The sequence below is a fragment of the Poecilia reticulata genome, linkage group LG8 (assembly GCF_000633615.1).
Source record: "Poecilia reticulata strain Guanapo linkage group LG8, Guppy_female_1.0+MT, whole genome shotgun sequence".
In the NCBI taxonomy this organism is placed as follows: domain Eukaryota; kingdom Metazoa; phylum Chordata; class Actinopteri; order Cyprinodontiformes; family Poeciliidae; genus Poecilia; species Poecilia reticulata.
The window spans coordinates 15,083,978-15,103,640 of NC_024338.1; the positions used below are offsets into that span (position 1 = coordinate 15,083,978).

Genomic DNA, 19,663 nt, shown 5'->3' on the forward strand with positions numbered 1-19,663 from the left:
CACATTTTCTTAAGGCTAATCAACATAACGTTATCCATTTGACGTCTTCTCTGACGAGAGCATTGAAGCAGCAGTGACATAAAAGTTCCTTACACACCGTAATTTCCGGAATATAATCCGTCACTTGTTTCAGTGTGATGTGTGCTCAATAGACTGAAAATTACTTTAATGATTTTGCGGCACCTCCTTTACTGCTGTGTGTACTCTAAAAACGATAAATCCATATAAATATTTCTTTAGAAATAAATCTAAATATAATTCAAGCCACTGTTTACCAAGAAATATTTGTCCTCAACTAACATTTCAGATTCGGTGATATTTTCTGAAACTGAGCTGGAAACTTCTCAGGACAAAAGTATTCACACAATTCGGATGAAAAATTATTTTAATTCTCAAGATGATAAAAATAATTTGTGAACTCTGTAAACCATTGCATAACTGTAGTGTAACAATTTAACAAGTGTTAACAAACTAGTAATACACTACAGTAAATGTGATACACAATCTTCAACGTAGAAAAAAAAACATCTAATATTCTAAAGACTTGGACCTGCTTTTGTGTTCACAACACAAAAAATATCAATATACAAACAGTATAATTTCTACAATTATGAGAATAGATTTTCCTACATACCCATACAGCTTGTTACAAAGACGGGACATATAATCTATAAATAATGACTCAACCCACTGACATGAGATGCGGTTTTCTTAAATTTAACACAGTCTTCATTAAATTTCCCATGTTACCCTGAAAAAAAGTAGATTTCTTTAAATGATTTTAATCTGACAAATAGAAACTTGAAAACTTGCATTTTTAAGGTTCTAATATATTTTATTGAATAGCAGTTCACAACTAAATGCTACATCATAATCAATTAACTGTGCTTCATAATACCTAGTCTATTAGTTGGATATCTAATTTAGAACAATACATTCATTAATTCTTGGCTTTGATATTAAAATAACATGTCATAAATTTCTAGATTACATAAACCAGCTGGTTCCACGTTTAGATTAATTTGACTTCCTACTAATAGTTTTGCTTAATTTGAACAGCTCCATACATCAAACTCATATAAATGTACAAGATTGCATAAATCTGGCTCCATTTTCATAAAGGTTAAGAAGAAAAATAAAATAATAAGAAAAAGACACCACAAGTAACAACAATGCAACACAGATCAAACTATTCCAAAGTAGAGCAGAGCATCATGATACATGTATTAATATTCATTTACAAGTCTTTCTATTTGGTGCTTCTCATTACAACAAAAATAAAGACATTTTGGTGTCAAATACATCATTCAGAACAAATAATTCAGGAAAATTCAGTGGTTATGTATAGTTGGGGTTGTTGATCCTGTATGGCAAGTACAGACAAAGATTGGCAGAGAAAATTATATATATATATTTTTATAACCTCATCAAACTGCTGAAACAAATCTCATTAGCTAAGCAATTTTCCTTTCAGTTCACATGGCCTAAATGCTCAGGACCATAAGCAATCACATTGTGGTCCACAAAAATTATTGTAAGGCACTAAAATTTTGATTCTGATTAGAGATGCATGTCCTCTTAAGTCAATTAACAATATGTAATTATTAAAGGCACAGATTTGTTTGAAATTAATTGGTCCATTAAGAGGTAAAATAAGGAGGGAGGGACGCAGACTCGTAAGCTGCACAAACCAAATGAGTACCCATTTATGTCATTTTTTTTTTCTTTTTTAAGAAACAGGCCAAGTGGATTTCTTGATAGACTTAAGACACCCACAGCAAATCAGTTAAACTTTTGTCTGTATCTGTCATCGATGCTTCACAATCATTGTSTGTCCTGGGAAAAAAAGTAAATAAGTAAATTTGACCATCACTTCAACAAATAAACAAAAAAACATATAGATTAACACAGAAAGCACCTTACAGTCATTGTAGGCCTGCTATAACAATCAAAGGGCAAGCCCACTAATTCAATAACTATTTAGATAAAGCAAAGTCAAACGCGATTTCTTTTAACACAGTACTGTAGTGAAGTTTATATGGCCACTTCAGAAGCACAAAGATCATTTACCAAAACATTTTCTTCACTGCAGACAACAATTAAACTGACACTGAATTTGCGCTTAAAGTCAGCCAGCAGAGAAAAATCTGGCATCAAACAAACATTTTGTGAGGATTGGACTCATGCAGTTTTGAACATGTGTGTATAAACTTGTAAGTAAATTTAGGTAGGAAACCGAAGGATTTCATCTATTAAGGTTCTAGGTGATGTACCTCTTTTATTCAACAAATTTAGACTTCTAGCAGAAGTTAAAACAATTATTAATAGTGGAGAGAGAGAGAGAGAGAAAAAAAGAAAATCAATGCAAGTCTTTGGTAAAACCGAAAAGTCCGTTAGACGTCTAAGCAAAATGAGTTACTGACTCCAAGAGAATTTACATCCTACTGAATAAACATTAAAGCAAAAATCCATCCAAAAACAGAATTTCAGCTGCTCTTAAATGTTGGTCCTTCTTACAAATATCCTTTGTGCTTTCAACTACCATAAAAAAAACAGCTTATCTGGCCAAGGCTAGAGCATTATTTCAATTCTGTTCAAGGGTTGATTTTTCCCTCTACAGTGCACGCTATTTGGACAGCTACTAACACACCACTTTGGTTCATTTCGACATTTTCACACAAGACATCTTTAGCATTGTTGGCTCCACAGACAAAACAAAATAGACCAAAGGACTCTGTGAATTAGCTGCACTGTACACCCCTATGCAGTATACAGAAGATAACAAAGCCAACAAAAATATGATAGAATTTCATCAATTAATATAAAAAGAAAACACAATCTATAGTAGTACAAGTCAATGACATCATTTTAAGTGACTTACAAAAGTTCTGAGAATGTTTTCTCGAATGGATTTACAAATGAAGTCAATCAAAAAAATAAAAAATGAAGATGCATAAGAGATTTTTTTTATAGGTAATAAAATCTGAGTGGAGGTACAACATTCAAACATCTAAATGTATAAGAAGAAACTACATTAATACCTTTTCCAGTAGCAGCGAAGCTTGCAGAAGTAATTAAGCCTTACTTACATTATTATAAGTCAATACAAATAACCTGGCAGTGTGACACAGTGCAGACATGTTTAGTACTTTCTTTTGTAAGTGGTAGCTATATCGCATAACATGCAATACCAGAAGAGTTAAGCCTGCATTATATGCTGTAATATGGTCATAAAAATGCAATAAAGTTTATAATATTTTTCCTCTGAGTTGCTTGTCATTTGTGAGAATGTAAACAATGCGTTATCCCATATTCATAAGTAGCAAAAAGTGTACTTCGAGATACATTATTTCTACTGTTTTAAAGCAAGAATAAAAAGTTTGTCTTTTTTTTCCTTTTTCTTTTTTTTTTTTTACACAGTAGAAGGTCATTTCAGATAGAGAAACTCAAGCACAAGTCCTATGCAAAATCTGCCTCATGCTCAAAATTCTTCATTTACTGCAGAAATCTTTCAGGAAAAATAAGTAACTGAACTGCTAAAAAAAAAAAAAAAAAAAAAGCATTTTGCAAGTTTCTCTACAAATTTCATACATCCTAAGCTTGCATACTCCCAAATGTAAAAATTGTAATACCTAATTTCAAATAGTTAAGCTGCACCAAAAGAGCACCACAACCAAGGAATGAGCTGCTGGCTGGTTAAGTTGGAGGAGAGTATGAAGGTTTTATTATTTTTAATATATTTCTTAAGGTTGAAGTCAGGACACAGGCACTGACAGTTTAAGTTCGAAATGTTCCTTTTTTTAATCTGCAGAAATACTTCCTGGAATTTGGCCTGAAATATTGGAATATACTCATACACATGTAGTCATAAACATGTCGATACTGTTGCAAAGTTAAACACGCAGAAACCTGTGAACAAACTTTTGACTACTTGTGTTTTTTTTTTTTGACAATTCTATACATAACCTTTAAAACTAAGGCAAGGCACTTTAGAGTCAGAGGCCGATATGTTCTAGTCAAAGTCAAGAGGCTAGATTCCTACAAAAAGAAAGAAAAAAAAYCACCACTTTAGGCTTATACCAAATACATTACATGCTTCTCTAATGAATAGGGTTTTTTTAAAATTATTTCTACATAACAAAATGTACTGATTGAAAAACAGCCTTTAACATGTAGCATGTGCCTTACTGATATTACAGCTGCTGGTTATGCCTACAATGCAGTTTTAATTTGCACTTAATTGATTAAAATTTTATAAATCTAACTACAGTAGAAACTATTTAAGTACTTTTCTATGAAATTTTAATATGCAGAACCATGCTGTGATTTAACAATATGAAACAAGAAATATTCAAATGTTTCACAGTACACACAGAAGCTTCAGACATTAGCTTATGTAAAAAAAAACAACAACAAAAAACAACAAAAGTATAAATCTAAAACAAGACAATAGAATACCTACAAAACAGCTTAAAGCAAATTACTATATACCCATTAGTAAAGTCCCAGGTTAACAAAGTGCTCTTAATAGGAAATCAAACTACTTTAGAAACTTGGTCAAAATAATGATGTTTGACTGGTTGCATATAAAAAATGGTTAAATGGGTAAAAATTGGGTTTATTTGCAGAGGAACAATTTTAATCTGTTGCACTCCTTATTCAAACAGTACTACTAAATGTGTTTCTTTTACTAGTGCAGAATACTCATAACATTATTTTTTTAATTTGTTCAAATCAAATACATGTCACTGTTTGAGGATAATCTGTGTATTTATAACTAGTTATTTCAATGTCAGGGCTTAAACTAGATGTTCCGTGAAATTTTAAATACAGGTCTAATTAAGCAAAATGTTTTTTTTATTTTATTTACACGTATTTCTCTTAAAGAAACATTTGCGTTTTGCCCATTTTATGTTAAAACCCCAAGTTACCATGTATGTTGAGGCTGCCATTTACTAGTTATTTGTTGAGCTAACTCTGATTATAACAATGCATCAAAGTAAATAAACACCTAAATTAGCTTGATACTGGTTTCTAAAATATCCACTGAAAAGCTACAGTTACAACCCCTTCAAATATATATCCAGGCAACTTCAAGTTCTTCCAGATTTCAGAATGCTGCCAGTAAACAGTAAAAACCAAATCCCATTAACACAAACCCAGACAGATTTGAGCGAGAAGACCTCACCGTGTTTACTGGTTAAACTAGGTTAACCTCACGTCAGGTTTGTGAATCACAATTGTACTTATGTTTTTTTTAAAGAATCATCATAATTTGAACTTAGCCAAAATGTAAGCATGATGTCTGCATCTACAGAAAAGATTTTTTTACTTAAGTGTCCGAGTTGTGATAGTAGACATGAGTTATGGGCGGGGAACTAATGTAACGTGTACATAACGTGAGCAAAAACAAATGAATTCCATATATGTAACCTTAGTTATAATACTATCAGTTTTGTCAGTCAAACATCCTTTTATTTGAATATATTTTAACCATTACAAGAAATTTGTTGTTTAGAAAATGCATTATCTATTAGTACTTTTCCAAAGGGCTAAGTCTTTAAATAGTACCTTGAGTTACTGTACATCACCACTTTAATATTTTTGTTCTACAATAAGGGCATTCTGCTTTACTAGGCGCACAGGTCTCACATAATACATAATGTTGGCAAGGTTGCAGAACAACGCAACGATCATGCTTTTGGCAAACTATACATGTCTTTGACTGAAGCTGAAATATTACCTGTTGGGGGAAGAAGAGAACTGGGATCAGCTGCAACCCAGGAAATTACAACTCATGTAGATTTGCAAAAGAAGCATGCTTGATGACAGACATGGATGTGTGGAACAGTTGGATGAGCCGTTTCAAAACTATGCAGTTGCTACAAATGAAATGTGTGAGATCTAGGCTTTCTTACCCCATCTATAAGGTCTAGGTCATTACGTAGCTGACTCTGGATAGAGTGAAGCTTTGACAAGGGGAGCTGCTCCAGCTCTCCATAGCTACGGAGAAGAGGTGTTCCGGGGGTGCGACAAAGCATATCAAAGTTCCCCTTGAGCTCCTTCAGCTTGCGCTCCGTTTCTTCCCATTTCTGCTCTGCCAGCTGCCGCTCCGCTTCAGCGGTCTTCGCTTGTTCCTTTGCTTCAAGAGCATCCTTCTGACAAGCTTCACAAGCCTGGAACAAAGGCAAGCATTTTGTTAGAAAAAAAAACAAACAATAAGAACCTTTTATTAATAAAAGATAATTGAACACACTTACTTGTTTGACTTGATGCCAGGCCTCCTCCCATTGCTTGATCTTTCTCTTGGCTTCGTCCAGGTCTCTAAAAAGACGTGCCACATCCGCACTGCTGGTAGCGGAGGTTAGGGTGCTAAAAACTGGGGACGGACTTGGTGAGAAGCTGCCACTTACAAAGTCCCAAATGTTGCTAGCTCCTCCATTTAAGCCTAAATAAAAAGCATGGTTAAACATTATCATTTAAGAAAGTTTCTAACAAATGCTGAATGTTCTCAAATCCACTTGAGACAAAGTATCTACTGCAACGAGCTTACCCAGAGAGTTCTGGGAAGAAGAGGTGGGTGTTCCCAGTAAGCCATGTTCTTGTTTGGCCAGCATGTTTGAAGGCTGATTTGGCTGGGAAACGGTCCCAGAAAGCAGAGACTGTGACAGCGACTGGGACAGGGAGCTTAGTGGGGAGGTGGAAAGTGATGATGAGGAATTAAACGAGGACGAACGAGCCAGAGACCCTGGAATGTTGACAGGAGCAGATCCACCAAGCACCCTGTGACCTAAAGGAAAAACGAAGAGTCAGAGAATTAGCAGCCGTTTAATCCAACAGCCAACAGATTGCTTACACAGACGCGCCTTACTTGTCAGTCCTAAACCGCCCTCTTGGTCCTCTAGTTCTTTTTCAAGAGAGGCAACGTTGATATCACTAAACTTGAGGTCCAGCGCTGACCCTGATGGGACACAAGATAAATCTGATTAAAAATTTAGAACAAAACAATGAAAAAGGTTCAATTTCTCCCTGTTTTTACCTTTTACGCACACACTTACCAATGACAGACTCCACTGTGTTGCTTCCTGGATAGAATGGAGTAGCTTTTGCATTCATTGTTGACAAGGTGGTGGGTGAAGAGCTATCCGAGCCAATACTAGAGGCCAAGCTGGATGTTATGCTGGAGGTAAAACTTGATGCCAAAGGGTTTCCCACAGAGAATACAGTGTTTTGTGTCTAAAAGTCGAACACAGAAAGCACAACTTTTATTATCCTGTTCTTAAGTAAAACAAAATGTAGAAACCCATAGAGATACAAACCTGTTTGTCTTGGTCCATCAATTTGTGATCCATGTGTCCCTTGCTCTTAATCTACAGATGAACAAGTGACACAAACGCAACAAACTTCAGCAATATAAGAGGTCATCCACATATCTAGTGTTCATAGAGACGAAAGATGATACAGAGAACAGGTTGAAAATATATTTTGCCTTACTTCTGACTTCTTTCAATTTGTACCACAAGATAAGATTACGAACACCATTTAAGCAAAATTTCAAATGTACAATTCTTCAGCTGTCACAGTAAAAATATCACTATTTACAGCTTAAATAAAACTCAAAAATGCTCCATATTAAACTATAAAAAGCTTAATCGACACTTTTCTTCTGGTATTCTGAAACCCACAATGACCATCAAGCTATTGTAGGTGAGATGAAATGGCTTAAGAAATGAAATTAAAATGACAGTGTGACAAAAAAAAAAGGCAAAATAAATTCCAGTTGTAAAAATATCCTAAATTGGTAGGGTATTATCCTTTTCCAGATCTGAACAGAGTGATTCTATGTACCTGATCCTCACGTTCAAAGCCAGGAGCTTTGGGATAGTTAGACGTCAGAGGGGAGACACTGGATGTGGTGGACTCTGAACATAAACTAGTATTAGTTAGGGGTATTGGCCTGCTGATGGATCCCACTGGGGATAACAAACTGTTGCTTCCTGAGCTTGGTGTTACAGTGGAGTTACTAGAACATGAAACCTGAGAAAGAGAAGCGCACATGACTTCAACAAAATGATGAGCAAAAATAACAAATGAAATAAAAACAGCTTTTTCAGACAAGCTACGCTGATGAATGAAATGAAAATATGTAAAGATTGAGCAATGAAATGTGAAAATAAAATAATAATAAAAAAGGCATGTATGATAAATAGAAAAATTACCAGGCGGAATTAAGGTTCTTTAGTTTTGTTTATCTCATATCACAGAACTGAAAACTAGAGGAAACATACATGTCCTACTTGTCCGTTGCTACTGGTTGCATTGGTGCTGGGATGAGCTCCACTGTTCCACTCAGAGATTGGACACTCAGAAAACTGCTGGGAGCCCAGCTGGGACTGTGAACTTGAATGTATTGCTGACAGCAACGAGGTCATGGTCTCTTCTGTAGAAGGAATTCCTGAAAAGAATCGAAGAACGTCATTAATTTAAACTGTCAGTAAAATAAACTTTCGCTCTTTTCACACTTTGTTTGCAGCTTTTGCTGACAGTTGAAAAATACTAAAAAGTGTCGAGTGGAGAATTATTGTGGTTACAAATAGGAACACACATTTATAAAGCTAGAAAAGGGATACAAATGTAACTAGAAAAAGCAGAGTGCAACATGTTTCACCTTTGACCCATGTATGCAAATTTAGTTTTGGGGGACTACCCCCAAATGTTTATCATGCGCATCTTTAATGTCCTACTTGGAATCATGGTATAAAGTTATTCACATAAATATATTATGAATAAACTATCTAAGCTCTTTAATTTAAATTTGTCCAGAATTCAAATTTAGTTCCAACACAATATGACTATCAGTAGAAGTAAGTCAAGTTTATTCTTAAAGCTCTTTTCAGCAACAAGGCAATTTAAAGTGGTTTACATAATAAAAACATAACACAAACAAAATTTTTTTTATTGCAATGGCAAAATAAAGATAAGTAATGAAAAGTTGCAATTCCCACTAGAATTAATCCAAGTTGCAGTATTTATCAGTCAAGGCTGCTTTAAATAACTCAGTGTTTCAGCAGTTTGTTCCAGATTAGAGGAGCATAAAAACTAAATCCTGGACTAATGCACAGTTCTCCTGACCTTTCAACGCCCTCAGTGTCCATGTTTTTTTTTTTTTTTGTTTTGTTTTTTGTGAGTGGACAGTTTTTCCAAAAAGCCAAACTTGTGTTTGATGTATGTATGAGAAACATAGCCCCGTAGCCTACTTTCAGCCAGCTGACCACCAGTGTGCAACAGGTGGAGAAGAAGGAGTACTGAGTTTACACATTATGAAAACATTCTGGTTACTCATTGAATCTCATTAAAGGAGATTTAAACCATCAAAATAGTATAAGGAAAAGAAAACTTGGATGCTTTTTAAACTTAAGGGCAGTAACTGGCCTATGCCTAGTGTCTGGTTTTACAGACTACAAGGTTGGCTAATCCCATTCTAAAATAATAATAGTAATTTTAACTTTTACTTACTTTCTACATGTGCAAATGCACAAAATGGTCCTCTAGGACAATATCCTGTTTGCCGTTTATCGTTGCATTTGGTGGATTTGTAGATCTGAAACAAAGGGGGGGGGAAAAAACAATCAAATATTAACAATGCAAAACAAATACAAACTTGATTAGACAATCTCAATTATTGCGTCACAATCAAAACTTGGTTTAAGAACCATTTCTGGCAGAATCTAAACTTACAAACTCTTTAGATGTTAAATGATATTTTAATGAACTAAACAATTTATTTTCACTGATTAAAAACAACAACATCTCACTCACCTCAGGGTGAAACTGCTGTTCAGTACGAGAGTGACAATACTGGCAACTGTCTGCACTGTCACACTTTGATGGCTCACCCCATTCATCACCATGTTTCACGTTAGGGCAAGGAGTTGACCTGCATGACCAGAATCACAAACGTTTCAATGCTGATAGGGACACACCATAATCTTTTCATCGTTAATAAACAGCTGCTCACCTGTACTTAAACTTCCGTGGATTTCGCCTTCGATCCCTACTATTGTGGTAATGGGGACACGCATAGCCCTGTCTGCATAGTCTTGGTGGCTTAGTACACTGATCTGTTTTATAATTGGCTAAAACAAAGTTGGTATCTGCAAAAGGAGAAAAATAAGGTTCAATCCCCCTATTTTATGTCAAGATTGATCATTTACAACCAAAGTGGGCTTTTATTGTAAACTTCCTCCATGTAAGTGTGTGATACTCACCTTTCCATCGGGGATCTTCAGTCAGAGTTTTCTCAATCATAGCCTGGCTGGCCAGTACACCAGGCTGCAGGTCAGGGATGCCTTCCCCAGATCCCAACTGGCCATTCTGCAGGGCCTCTTGTGCTTGTATCTCTCTGCAAACAAAGAAAAAAAATAAATTTTACTCTTATAACTTAAAAACAAAATACTACAAATGTGCCATACGCTGTGAAAGAAAACTGTTAAGAGAAATATCTTTTTTTCCCCCTCAATTATTATTTGCTTTAACATTTTAATGTTATTCCTTTCCCTCTCAGTTAAAGGTCTATAAAATGGGTTTTCTTGTTGCACTACGCACATGAGAAAAGGTCATCACTTGCTTTACATGTCACCTGATATCATAGACCGGAGGTCGGAGATCATGTGGTCCGTGAGCAAAAGCACAGTGCAGGCCATTCTTCACACAATGTCCTCGAGCGTCCGTCTCATGGATACAAGTGCCAGTCTTGTAATATCGTAGATGGTACTTGCGCTCTGTGTCACCAGTGGTGCGGTGTAAATATGGGCAGCTAAGGAAGCAAGCACACAGAAAATGCGGATATTTAATCAACTAGCTGAAATTAAAACATTTTCATAAGAACAACTTGACTTCAAGAGCAAAGAAAAAAAAATGAGTCTGCAACTTTAGGAAAACATAATTTGTCAAGATAATTAGTAGAAAGACCAAAACCATTCATTCGTGTGCAGGGATTTCATATCTTCATAAATGGAAGAAACTATTCTAGTTGCAGATTTTTTTCCCCACAGATCATGCTGTAAAGCTTAAGGAAATGTGTGACCAGCAAGCCTATTGAATAAACCAATTTTTTTTCTTTCTTGAGCTAGAGTTGCTATAGCAACACACAAGGTCACACAAAAATAGCTTTTAATACAGAGCAGGAACTGTAAGGATTGCAGTGTACTGTATACATTTCATTAATCTAGAAAACTGATAAACATTCAGTTAATTGATCGGCTGCTCTTAATTAGCTACCATAGAGCAAAACTGCACTAATTGGTGAGACACTGTCAGCCCTTTTAAAATTTCCTCTACAGAGTCATTTGAGCAGGCAATTCTGAAACAATTTCCATCCATCTTCTCTACACCCTTGTCCCTCAGTGGGGTCGGGAGGGTTGCTGGTGCCTATCTCCAGCTAATGTTCTGGGCGAGAGGCGGGGTTCACCCTGGTCACCAGTCTGTCGCAGGGCAACACAGAGACACACAGGACAAACAACCATGCACACACACACACACTCACACCTAGGGGCAATTTGGAGAGGCCAATTAACCTGACAGTCATGTTTTTGGACTGTGGGAGGAAACCGGAGTACCCGGAGAAAACCCACGCATGCACGGTCTTTCTGCAAACTCCATGCAGAAAGACCATGGCCGGGAATCGAACACAGAACCTTCTTGCTGCAAGGCAACAGCTCTACCAACTGCGCCACTGTGCAGCCCTGAAACAATTTCTACACCCTTAAAATAAGAATTTAGCAAATACTTTGCTCTGTTTTAGCAAACAGCAAAATGTGTTTACAAGGAAACGAATGAAGATAAATACACATCTTACTGCAAACTGTATTGTGGGAAAGTAGCACTTTTGAAAAGCACTTAAGAACAATTTCGTAAGCTTTGCCGGAAAAAACATAATAAAGGCTTCAATAAACGCAAGTTAGAAAATGTCAGCTGGACAAATAAAAAGCAAATCAGAAATAAAAATCAATCATGCAACATAAATCTTATCTGCTGTGAAATGTTGAATGTAGAAAAGATATATATATTTTATAAAAATATTAACTATATTTTGCTTTAGAGTAATTCAACGTCGCTTCACTTCCCTCTCCTAAAAACAGCCACATCTGCTTTGATGGAGAAGACAGACACCACAGTTTGAATGAGACTCAATGCCATTGGTGGGCAGCTCAGTGCGATAAAAGTGCAAAATAATCAAATTAGTTTGTTTTAGTTGTTAAACGATCAGGCCAGATTAAAAAAAAATTAATAGTTGAGCTAAACTATTATAATGGCTAATTTGCAAAATTAAAAGTAGAGAAAAACGTTAAAGAAAAGGGAGGTTCAATGAAGGCAGTCTGAAATGACATATTATTGTTTAACTTGTCCGCCATGTAACCTGAAACTTACAAAACAGTTTTGTAGCAGCGTATGTATTGTTCTATTGTGCCTTTTTTGCATTCATTCCCATAGTAAAGGTCTGCTTTCCCCAATAGAGGGTGTGTTCATTTTGCAAGGGCTATGTACCTGGATCTGGATGAAGCAGACCTTCCTGACTGACGTCTGACAAAAACAGCTTTATGTAGTTAAAGAATTTTTCACTTTTAAACAAATTAATCATCTTTCAGTTCACATTTTCAAATACCTATACAACAAAAATTAACAGTGGGCACAAAACACAGGTTTTTACTTGCAGTTGTGCGCTGGGGTTTTGACAGTTTTTCTTATTACTAAAAGTGAATAGAAAACCCTTTTTGTCATTGTAAATAACATACACAATAAACTATTTGGAAGACAGAATATTCTCAGTTAATTTTTTTTCATTCCTATTTGCAATATAACACAAGCTTATTGCTAAAGTTTTGTTCAGACCAAACACATTAAAATGACCATCATTAACGTATCAATGCATTTTTCTAAAAATGTGTGTGAAATATAATTTGCCAAATTTTCCATTACAAAATGTTAAACTGTTTCTGAAATTGAGCATTTTAATGACTTCACCATGACATTTTACAGATTTCAATATTTATAAATGTAGGGACATTCACAACCCCAGAATTTCATCTTTTAACAAGTCGCATGCATGACATAACATTATGCAGTTTTAATAACACTCTTTCAAAAAGATTGTTTTAATATCAACCTGTATTGATAACTTGTAAAAGTTCGCTCTTTTGAAGCTTTAAACAGAAACTATGGCCACTTAAACAAAAATAAACAGCCGATTTACAAATGAAACTTATTTAAGATGTGGCCAAAAGGACTCCCATTACCACATATGAAACGGACACTCCCACCTCTGTGCAACTTGGTGTTTATTGTAACGGAGACTTACTCATCTCCATCTGGACAGATGCCTGTGGTCTCATCGTATTTCGTGCAGTACACGTCGGGGCTGTAGTTAAAAGTCCCGTCTCTTCTCCTGATGGGTCGCCTTCGTCGCTGGTTGAGAAAATGCCAGTGAAAGCAAGTAAAGGGTCTGTGCTGCGTACACTTGTGCTGGAGGAACAACGGGCACTGCTCCGTCCTGAACTCCTTCAAGTATCTGCGACAGCGAAAGGAACAAACCAAAGTAGTCTCGTTAGCCGAGCTTAAGAACGGCTTTCCAGCCACTACCGAGTGGACGAAAGCAAAAGGGAAAAACACAGTGATGCGTCGTGTTTGGTTGGTCGTGCTGTAGCTTACTACTACGGAGTATTTTGGGTCGCTAACGTTGGCTCCGTTATTCTGAGCGCTAGCTACGCATTGTTTTCCACGTACCACTTGTTCACAACATCTGAGCGTACGTCTATAACTGTGCGTAGAAAGAAGGAACTTAAAATAAGGCCGAGCTATTTACAAGCAGAATGGTTAGCGAGTTCTTGGCTAATCATTTAGCAAGCCGAGAAGTCTGAATAATGCTTAATACACAATTCCAAACTTGATTCAAAAAGGTAAACCATCCAACAACGGGCTGTTCGGCAGCAAAGCGAATGAATACGTCCGTCTTCTCTGTCTTGGCGCTGGTGTTGTTAGCAGTCGTTGTTTGCCATGTAACGCAAGGCAGTCACAAAGCCAGGAAAAGCACCATGTTTTTAACGCACATACGAGAGTTGAGGAATGCCAGACGTGCAAACGCGTAAAGGTGCATGCGTAGCTGGCATTTTTTACAACAATTATTTTCCCTAATACTTCGCAGCAGCGTTACTCACGTATAGTGGGTAGGTTTCTCGGTTTGAGGAGACGCATTGGCCGCCGTTTTCGAAACCGACGGCATTTTCAGTCAAAACAATGAAGTGCGCATGCGCTCGGATCTGTTGCTCGTCTGCAGGCACGTCCGCCTGCACGACAACACTGCAAACGACCATACGGATGTAAGGAAGCGCAGAAAAACATTAGAAAGCTACGTCTTATTGCTACCGAATAGAGTGGAAATTACAATGTTTTCTTTGAGTGGACATATTTAGAAAGCGTATTTATTTATAGATCAATAAATACATAGAGGTTACAAATTGCTTAAAGTTGCCTAAGTTGTTTAAATCACATGACCTGATGAATTATCATGTGTGAGTTGTTACCTTTCAGTTTATCACGTGACATTTTCCTTTTGGACTCAAAAGTATTTTACAGCCTCATTTGAAAACAATAATTAATATAAAGTTATTTGTGAATGCCTTCGTGGTGTTATGGTGCATATTAAATATAGTGGGTGCTCTTGTCTGTCAGCTAAAGGATGAAAGAGCAAATGTAAAACTAAATCCTGCCAGGACAGCTGAACTTTATTTCTGGTTCATCTGACTTGATGACAGACAGTCAAGGCCAGTGAATTCTAAATCTAAATGAAATTAAAAGTTACCTCAATAAACCGCACATTTATGCAACCAGATTATTGCAGATTTCTATCTTTTGTGATTTTTCTTTGTCAAATGTTTCTTTTTTCAATTGGCACTTGCAGAATATGAATGTCACAGCATATGTGGAAAATGTCAAAAATTTTTTGTATCATGAAAACCTGGTATTTCACCATAAGTGTATAAAAACTATGATTAAGTCTGATGATTGGTCTTCTTCCACTTCAAAAACATCCATGTCTTTCTTCGAGTAAACAATTTTGTTTTTGCTTTTCTTCAACCTGCTTTTTACTGAAAAAATCCATCTGAAGCTTCAAATTCTTTACCTCCTCTAAACATCCAATTTCTGTTTTCCTGCTGAATCTAGAAGGCCAATCTGCTCAACTCTTATTCTTCTGAGTGGTTTAAATATACAAATGCAATTATGTGTCGGATCTATTATTCAGTTGTTGAAGTCCACCGGGTTCAAATTCTTGTAATCATGCATAAGCCCTGGCTTACCCTGTTGTAATTGCTTTGACAAACCCCACCCAAGCTCAGTTTACAGTTTGACAATGTCCAGCACCTTTTCACACTCCACACAAACATTTAAAGGTGAACCTTCACACATAAAACAATGTTAAGGCGTATAATTGAAGCAGCTCTACAGAGAATATTCTATTATCTTAAAAGCACTTAAAAGACACAATCTGCTTTAAATCCTGAGAGACTAAAACACAAACTAAGCGGTTTGGTTCATTTTGCTTTGCTGCAGCATCATGCAGAAGGAAAAATGTCTCACACTCTTTTTTTTTTTTTCTTCCTGTGACGTCAGCTGCCACAAACCCTTAACCTTGCTCAGTAGTCTCAGCTGTTCATAGAGTCTACATTCAAGCTCTTCTCACAGCCTGTCAGATGAGCGTGTTTTTATGTGTGCAGATGTGTGTGTATGGCAAAGGTGATGGTTTGCTTCCCCTCAAACTCTGAACACGTGATCACAGAGGGTCCTGTTCATATCAATAACCTTGACAGCCTGCTTTGCATTATTAGTTGAATGACTTCATGTAGCCAGACCCCCAGTGGAGCTTATAAATTATTGCACACCCTTTAAACGTGATTACATTCCAGCTACACCAATCCATCCTTAAAAATGTACATAAATTAAAACAGAACATTTTACGACCTAATTAAGGCAGTAAAACTGTTGTGTGTTAGAAAGATTTATGCAATTATAAAAAGAAAAATCGTCCTTAGTATGATGCACTGCAGTGAGTTTTGTCATTTTCAATCACTAAAAGAATCCTAAACATGGCGTTCCCAGGACACTTACAGCTGGAATAACAGTTTGTGGGTTGGACTACTGCTTTTTTCCCAGTCAGAGAAAAAAATAGAAACAATAAAGTGTTTTTGTATCCTTACTGGACGACACACTAACTACTTTTAAATTGTAGAAATCAGAAAAAGAACTAAAAATAATCTACTAACCTTAACAGATACAATTGTTTTTTCTTTAGATTTTGCATCAGCTTCAACCTTTGAGTTGGTTGGTGTGCAGATTTAAATGTTTGCTGCCAGTAAGCACATTTTTCTGCAGACAACATTTGATTATTTTAAATAAACGATAGGAGGATCGGAGCAGTACAGAACTGCACAACTGACCCAAAGATTTTATGTCTTTTCAGCTGTTTTATTTTTTTGGTAAGAAGAAAAAAAAAGTATATTCAGATCATAAATAGACATAACATGGAACGATGCAAATAAATTATGAAATAGTGCTAATGAAAAACTTAATGAATGTCGACTCGTGTTTTTAAAATGCATTATTACGTTTGAACACTGACAAATATGTTTTTTTCAGTCTTTATTTCTCCATGCCAAACAACACCTGCCTCTTCTCACAACCCTCAACCTAACAAGATCTGACAAAACAGATCAACAACCAGCTTTTTATCCACTTGCAATAATGTTATAATTTTTTACAATATGTTCAAACATTTTTTTTTAAATTTAAGATCACAGAACAAGAAAACAACATGGTCAAAATTTATTAAGTGCATCAAGGGTTACGTCATCTCAAAACTTGACAGTGATTAAAATTTTCTATAAATAGTAATAAAACAAAGGTGATAACCAACACAGCATACAGAACATTGTGTTTTTAAGGTGTTTAGGCAGATAATTCTGGAAAAGTGGGAACAGATCAGGGATGTGAATGTTTATTTGAAATCGTCTAGGCAAAGTTTGACTATATGATGATATTCTGTTCAACAAAACAGAGTGAGAATATTGTGTAAAACAGACGCATAGACAATACAGATTTTTCTGTGTTTGTAAGGCCACATACTCATGTGGATGGTACACACGTGTAAGCTCCTTGCTAAAGGCCATTTTTACTTTATATACTGGAAGGGACATGTGGTTTTGGTAATTGAAATGACCCTTCCAGCTCCAGTAGCTCACATAGATAACGTGATTAGATTCAGTGTGATGGAACATTTCCTCTATGAGATGGCCTTGGCTAGGAAGGAGCCTCTGATTTCTTACAGGTGATGATACAGGAAATGTTCAGGGAAGTTTGTATGAATAGCAACAAACAGCGCCTTATTTTACTTATCCGGTGCAAAAGCTTTCCTCTTTGTTGTTAGAATCAGTTCCCTTTGTCTTTGCCACAGCAAATGCTTGAAAGGAAAACATCTCTAAGTCAAAAAGAAACACTTCAACACACTCATAACTTACCTTCTTAAGAATACACACATAAACTTGTCTTTTTATCCTAACTTTTTTTGTTCATAAAGCGAGCAAATTATCTAAGGCGCAACCGGATGACGCTGAGTAACTCTAAAAGAGAATTACTATCTGACTTGAATGTGAAAAACTTAATGGAGTAAGTTTAAAAAAAAAAAAATTCTAGTTATTTCAGTCACACCTCTGAAACTTTGTCCCTGACAGAGAGGTGTAAATCAAGGCTGTGGTGGCAAAAGCGATTCACTACTGACCAGCTGGCCTTCTGCTTGACAAAGAGACGCAACTTGTCCCTGAAGGTTTCTCCGAGAAAGCTGTAGATAATGGGGTTGAGGCAGCTGTTGGAGAATGCCGCCAGGTTAACAATGTGACCTGTGAGCGGGTAGTCATGCCACAGGGTGGTAGCAGTCCTCTTCGACGGGTTGGCTGTGCCTTGCAGCAGCTGGATGCTAATGAAGACATTCTCTGGTAGCCAGCAGATGAAGAACACCAGGACCACCACCACGATCATCCGCAGGGCTTTCTGCCGCCGGGGCCACAACCCGCGGTGCTTCTGGGCTCTCATGAGGATTCGAACAATTAGGGAGTAGCATAGACCGATAATGGAGAAGGGGACCAAAAAGCCAATGGTCACCTCCAGCCACTGGATCTCAAAGACATTGGCGAAGCAAAAATGCACCTCACCCCTGTGTTGGGTTTGTACTATGGTGAAAGGTAGGAGGGTGGCAAAGATGGAGGCCATCCAGATGAGACCACAGCTCAACTTGGCGTGCTGCATAGTTCTCAATGGGCAGCTGCTCATGGAGCTGGCCAAGGCGATGTATCTGTCAAAGCTCATCCATGTTAGGAAGAAGATACTGCTGTACATGTTGATCTGGAGGAAGAGGGACATGAAGGTGCAGAGGACAGCGTAGTCGTAGTATTTTTCATTGAGGTTAAAAACCTCAATGAGGGAATCTGCCACAAGGATGAGGTCAGCCACAGCTAAATTCACAAAGTAGAGATCAGGAATGGTCATCTTCTCTCTGTGGGTCAGGTTTACCACCAAAATCAGGATGTTCCCAATAAATCCAATTGGAAAGAGAAGGACAGTGTACAGGCAGGATAAGAAGAGGCCAATCATGTAAAACTGGTATTTTTCATAGTTTTCACTTGTCGTGCTGTTTCTGAATGAAGTGTTCAGTTCCTCCGTAGTGTTAGTATATATCCAAATCAAGGCAGATGACCTCCCTTCCATACTGATTTTGGTCGGCCTGTTTTAAATCAAAAGCCACGTGTAAGTCACATCCAGCAGCTACATCATGACACCACACCAGTTCCCAGTTTTCTCTCTTTGAAGAAAACTGTCATCTATGTTGTGTTGACATGCTGACAGAAGTCAAGCTAGTAAAACATTTATGGGATATTTGACCCCATATTGACATCAAGTTTCATCTGCCAGTAAGTTCATGATGAAAAACAGAAGGACTTCCATGTCTTGAAATCAACTTTGACCTTTGCCTCGGACGAGGCGCATTGTTCCAATTGTTGAACGTGGGATCGGGAGACTAAGAAGGTTTTTTTTTTCTCCTCTTTTGAGTCATCTGATTGGAGTGCTGCTTTGTTCCGTGGATCTTTATTCAGCGAGAAAAGCCTTCAGATGCTTCTGCTGTAACGCCTAAGCTGTGGGAACAATACCAGGGAAGTAATTAGAGAACAAAACATTTAAAAATCAGCAATCACAAACCCATATTATTCGACACTTTTAAAAAAAATGTACGTTATTCGCAATCAGCTTGATGGCGGCTTTTATAAGGTAGAGAAAAAGATAATGGCAGACTCTATGAGCACATTAACATTCATGGTTTGGACTTAAACAGATGCATTGAAATCCTGCTTTAAAATCCAGACAGTTCAAGCCCCCTCCAACCTGTCTGTGCAACTTGATGACTATTCGTTTGTAAAATTAATGAAAAAAAAGCATATTTACTTTTAATAATCCGTGTTTTTGAGCTCGGCATTCATCACATGCACGCACACACGCATACACACACACACACACACACACACACACACACACACACACACACACACACACACACACACACACA

General features: G+C 36.9%; 2 protein-coding genes across 4 annotated transcripts in view; both read right to left on the reverse strand.

Annotated features, from left to right (window-relative positions):
• Positions 1-367: 367 nt before the first annotated feature.
• unkl (unk like zinc finger) lies at positions 368-14,322 on the reverse strand. The gene is made up of 16 exons (XM_008415938.2): positions 14,214-14,322; positions 13,358-13,567; positions 10,640-10,816; positions 10,269-10,402; positions 10,019-10,154; positions 9,820-9,937; positions 9,517-9,601; positions 8,289-8,455; positions 7,849-8,037; positions 7,320-7,370; positions 7,059-7,236; positions 6,872-6,961; positions 6,554-6,790; positions 6,261-6,448; positions 5,919-6,176; positions 368-5,743 (listed from the first exon to the last, which is right to left on the reverse strand). The coding sequence occupies exons 1-16, from the start codon at positions 14,276-14,278 to the stop codon at positions 5,588-5,590; spliced, it is 2,439 nt and encodes an 812-aa protein (XP_008414160.1). The 5' UTR covers positions 14,279-14,322; the 3' UTR covers positions 368-5,587.
• A 2,288-nt stretch (positions 14,323-16,610) lies between these two features.
• Positions 16,611-19,663, reverse strand: part of gper1 (G protein-coupled estrogen receptor 1) — a 4,976-nt gene continuing 1,923 nt past the window's right edge. For all 3 annotated transcript variants that reach the window (XM_008415937.2, XM_008415936.2, XM_017306340.1), the window contains one exon: positions 16,611-19,235. In XM_008415937.2, coding sequence (XP_008414159.1) covers positions 17,752-18,810 — 1,059 coding nt within the window. In that variant the 5' untranslated portion in view covers positions 18,811-19,235 and the 3' untranslated portion in view covers positions 16,611-17,751. The remainder of the gene's footprint in view (positions 19,236-19,663) is intronic.

Excerpts from the sequence above, each read along its gene's own strand:
- unkl (XM_008415938.2), bottom strand. The coding sequence starts at position 14,278 with ATGCCGTCGGTTTCGAAAACGGCGGCCAATGCGTCTCCTCAAACCGAG. Across the intron at positions 13,568-14,213 it reads GAGAAACCTACCCACTATAC|ATACTTGAAGGAGTTCAGGA; the intron begins GTGAGTAACGCT and ends TCGCTGTCGCAG. Across the intron at positions 7,371-7,848 it reads GCTTTGAACGTGAGGATCAG|ATTAAGAGCAAGGGACACAT; the intron begins GTACATAGAATC and ends GTTCATCTGTAG.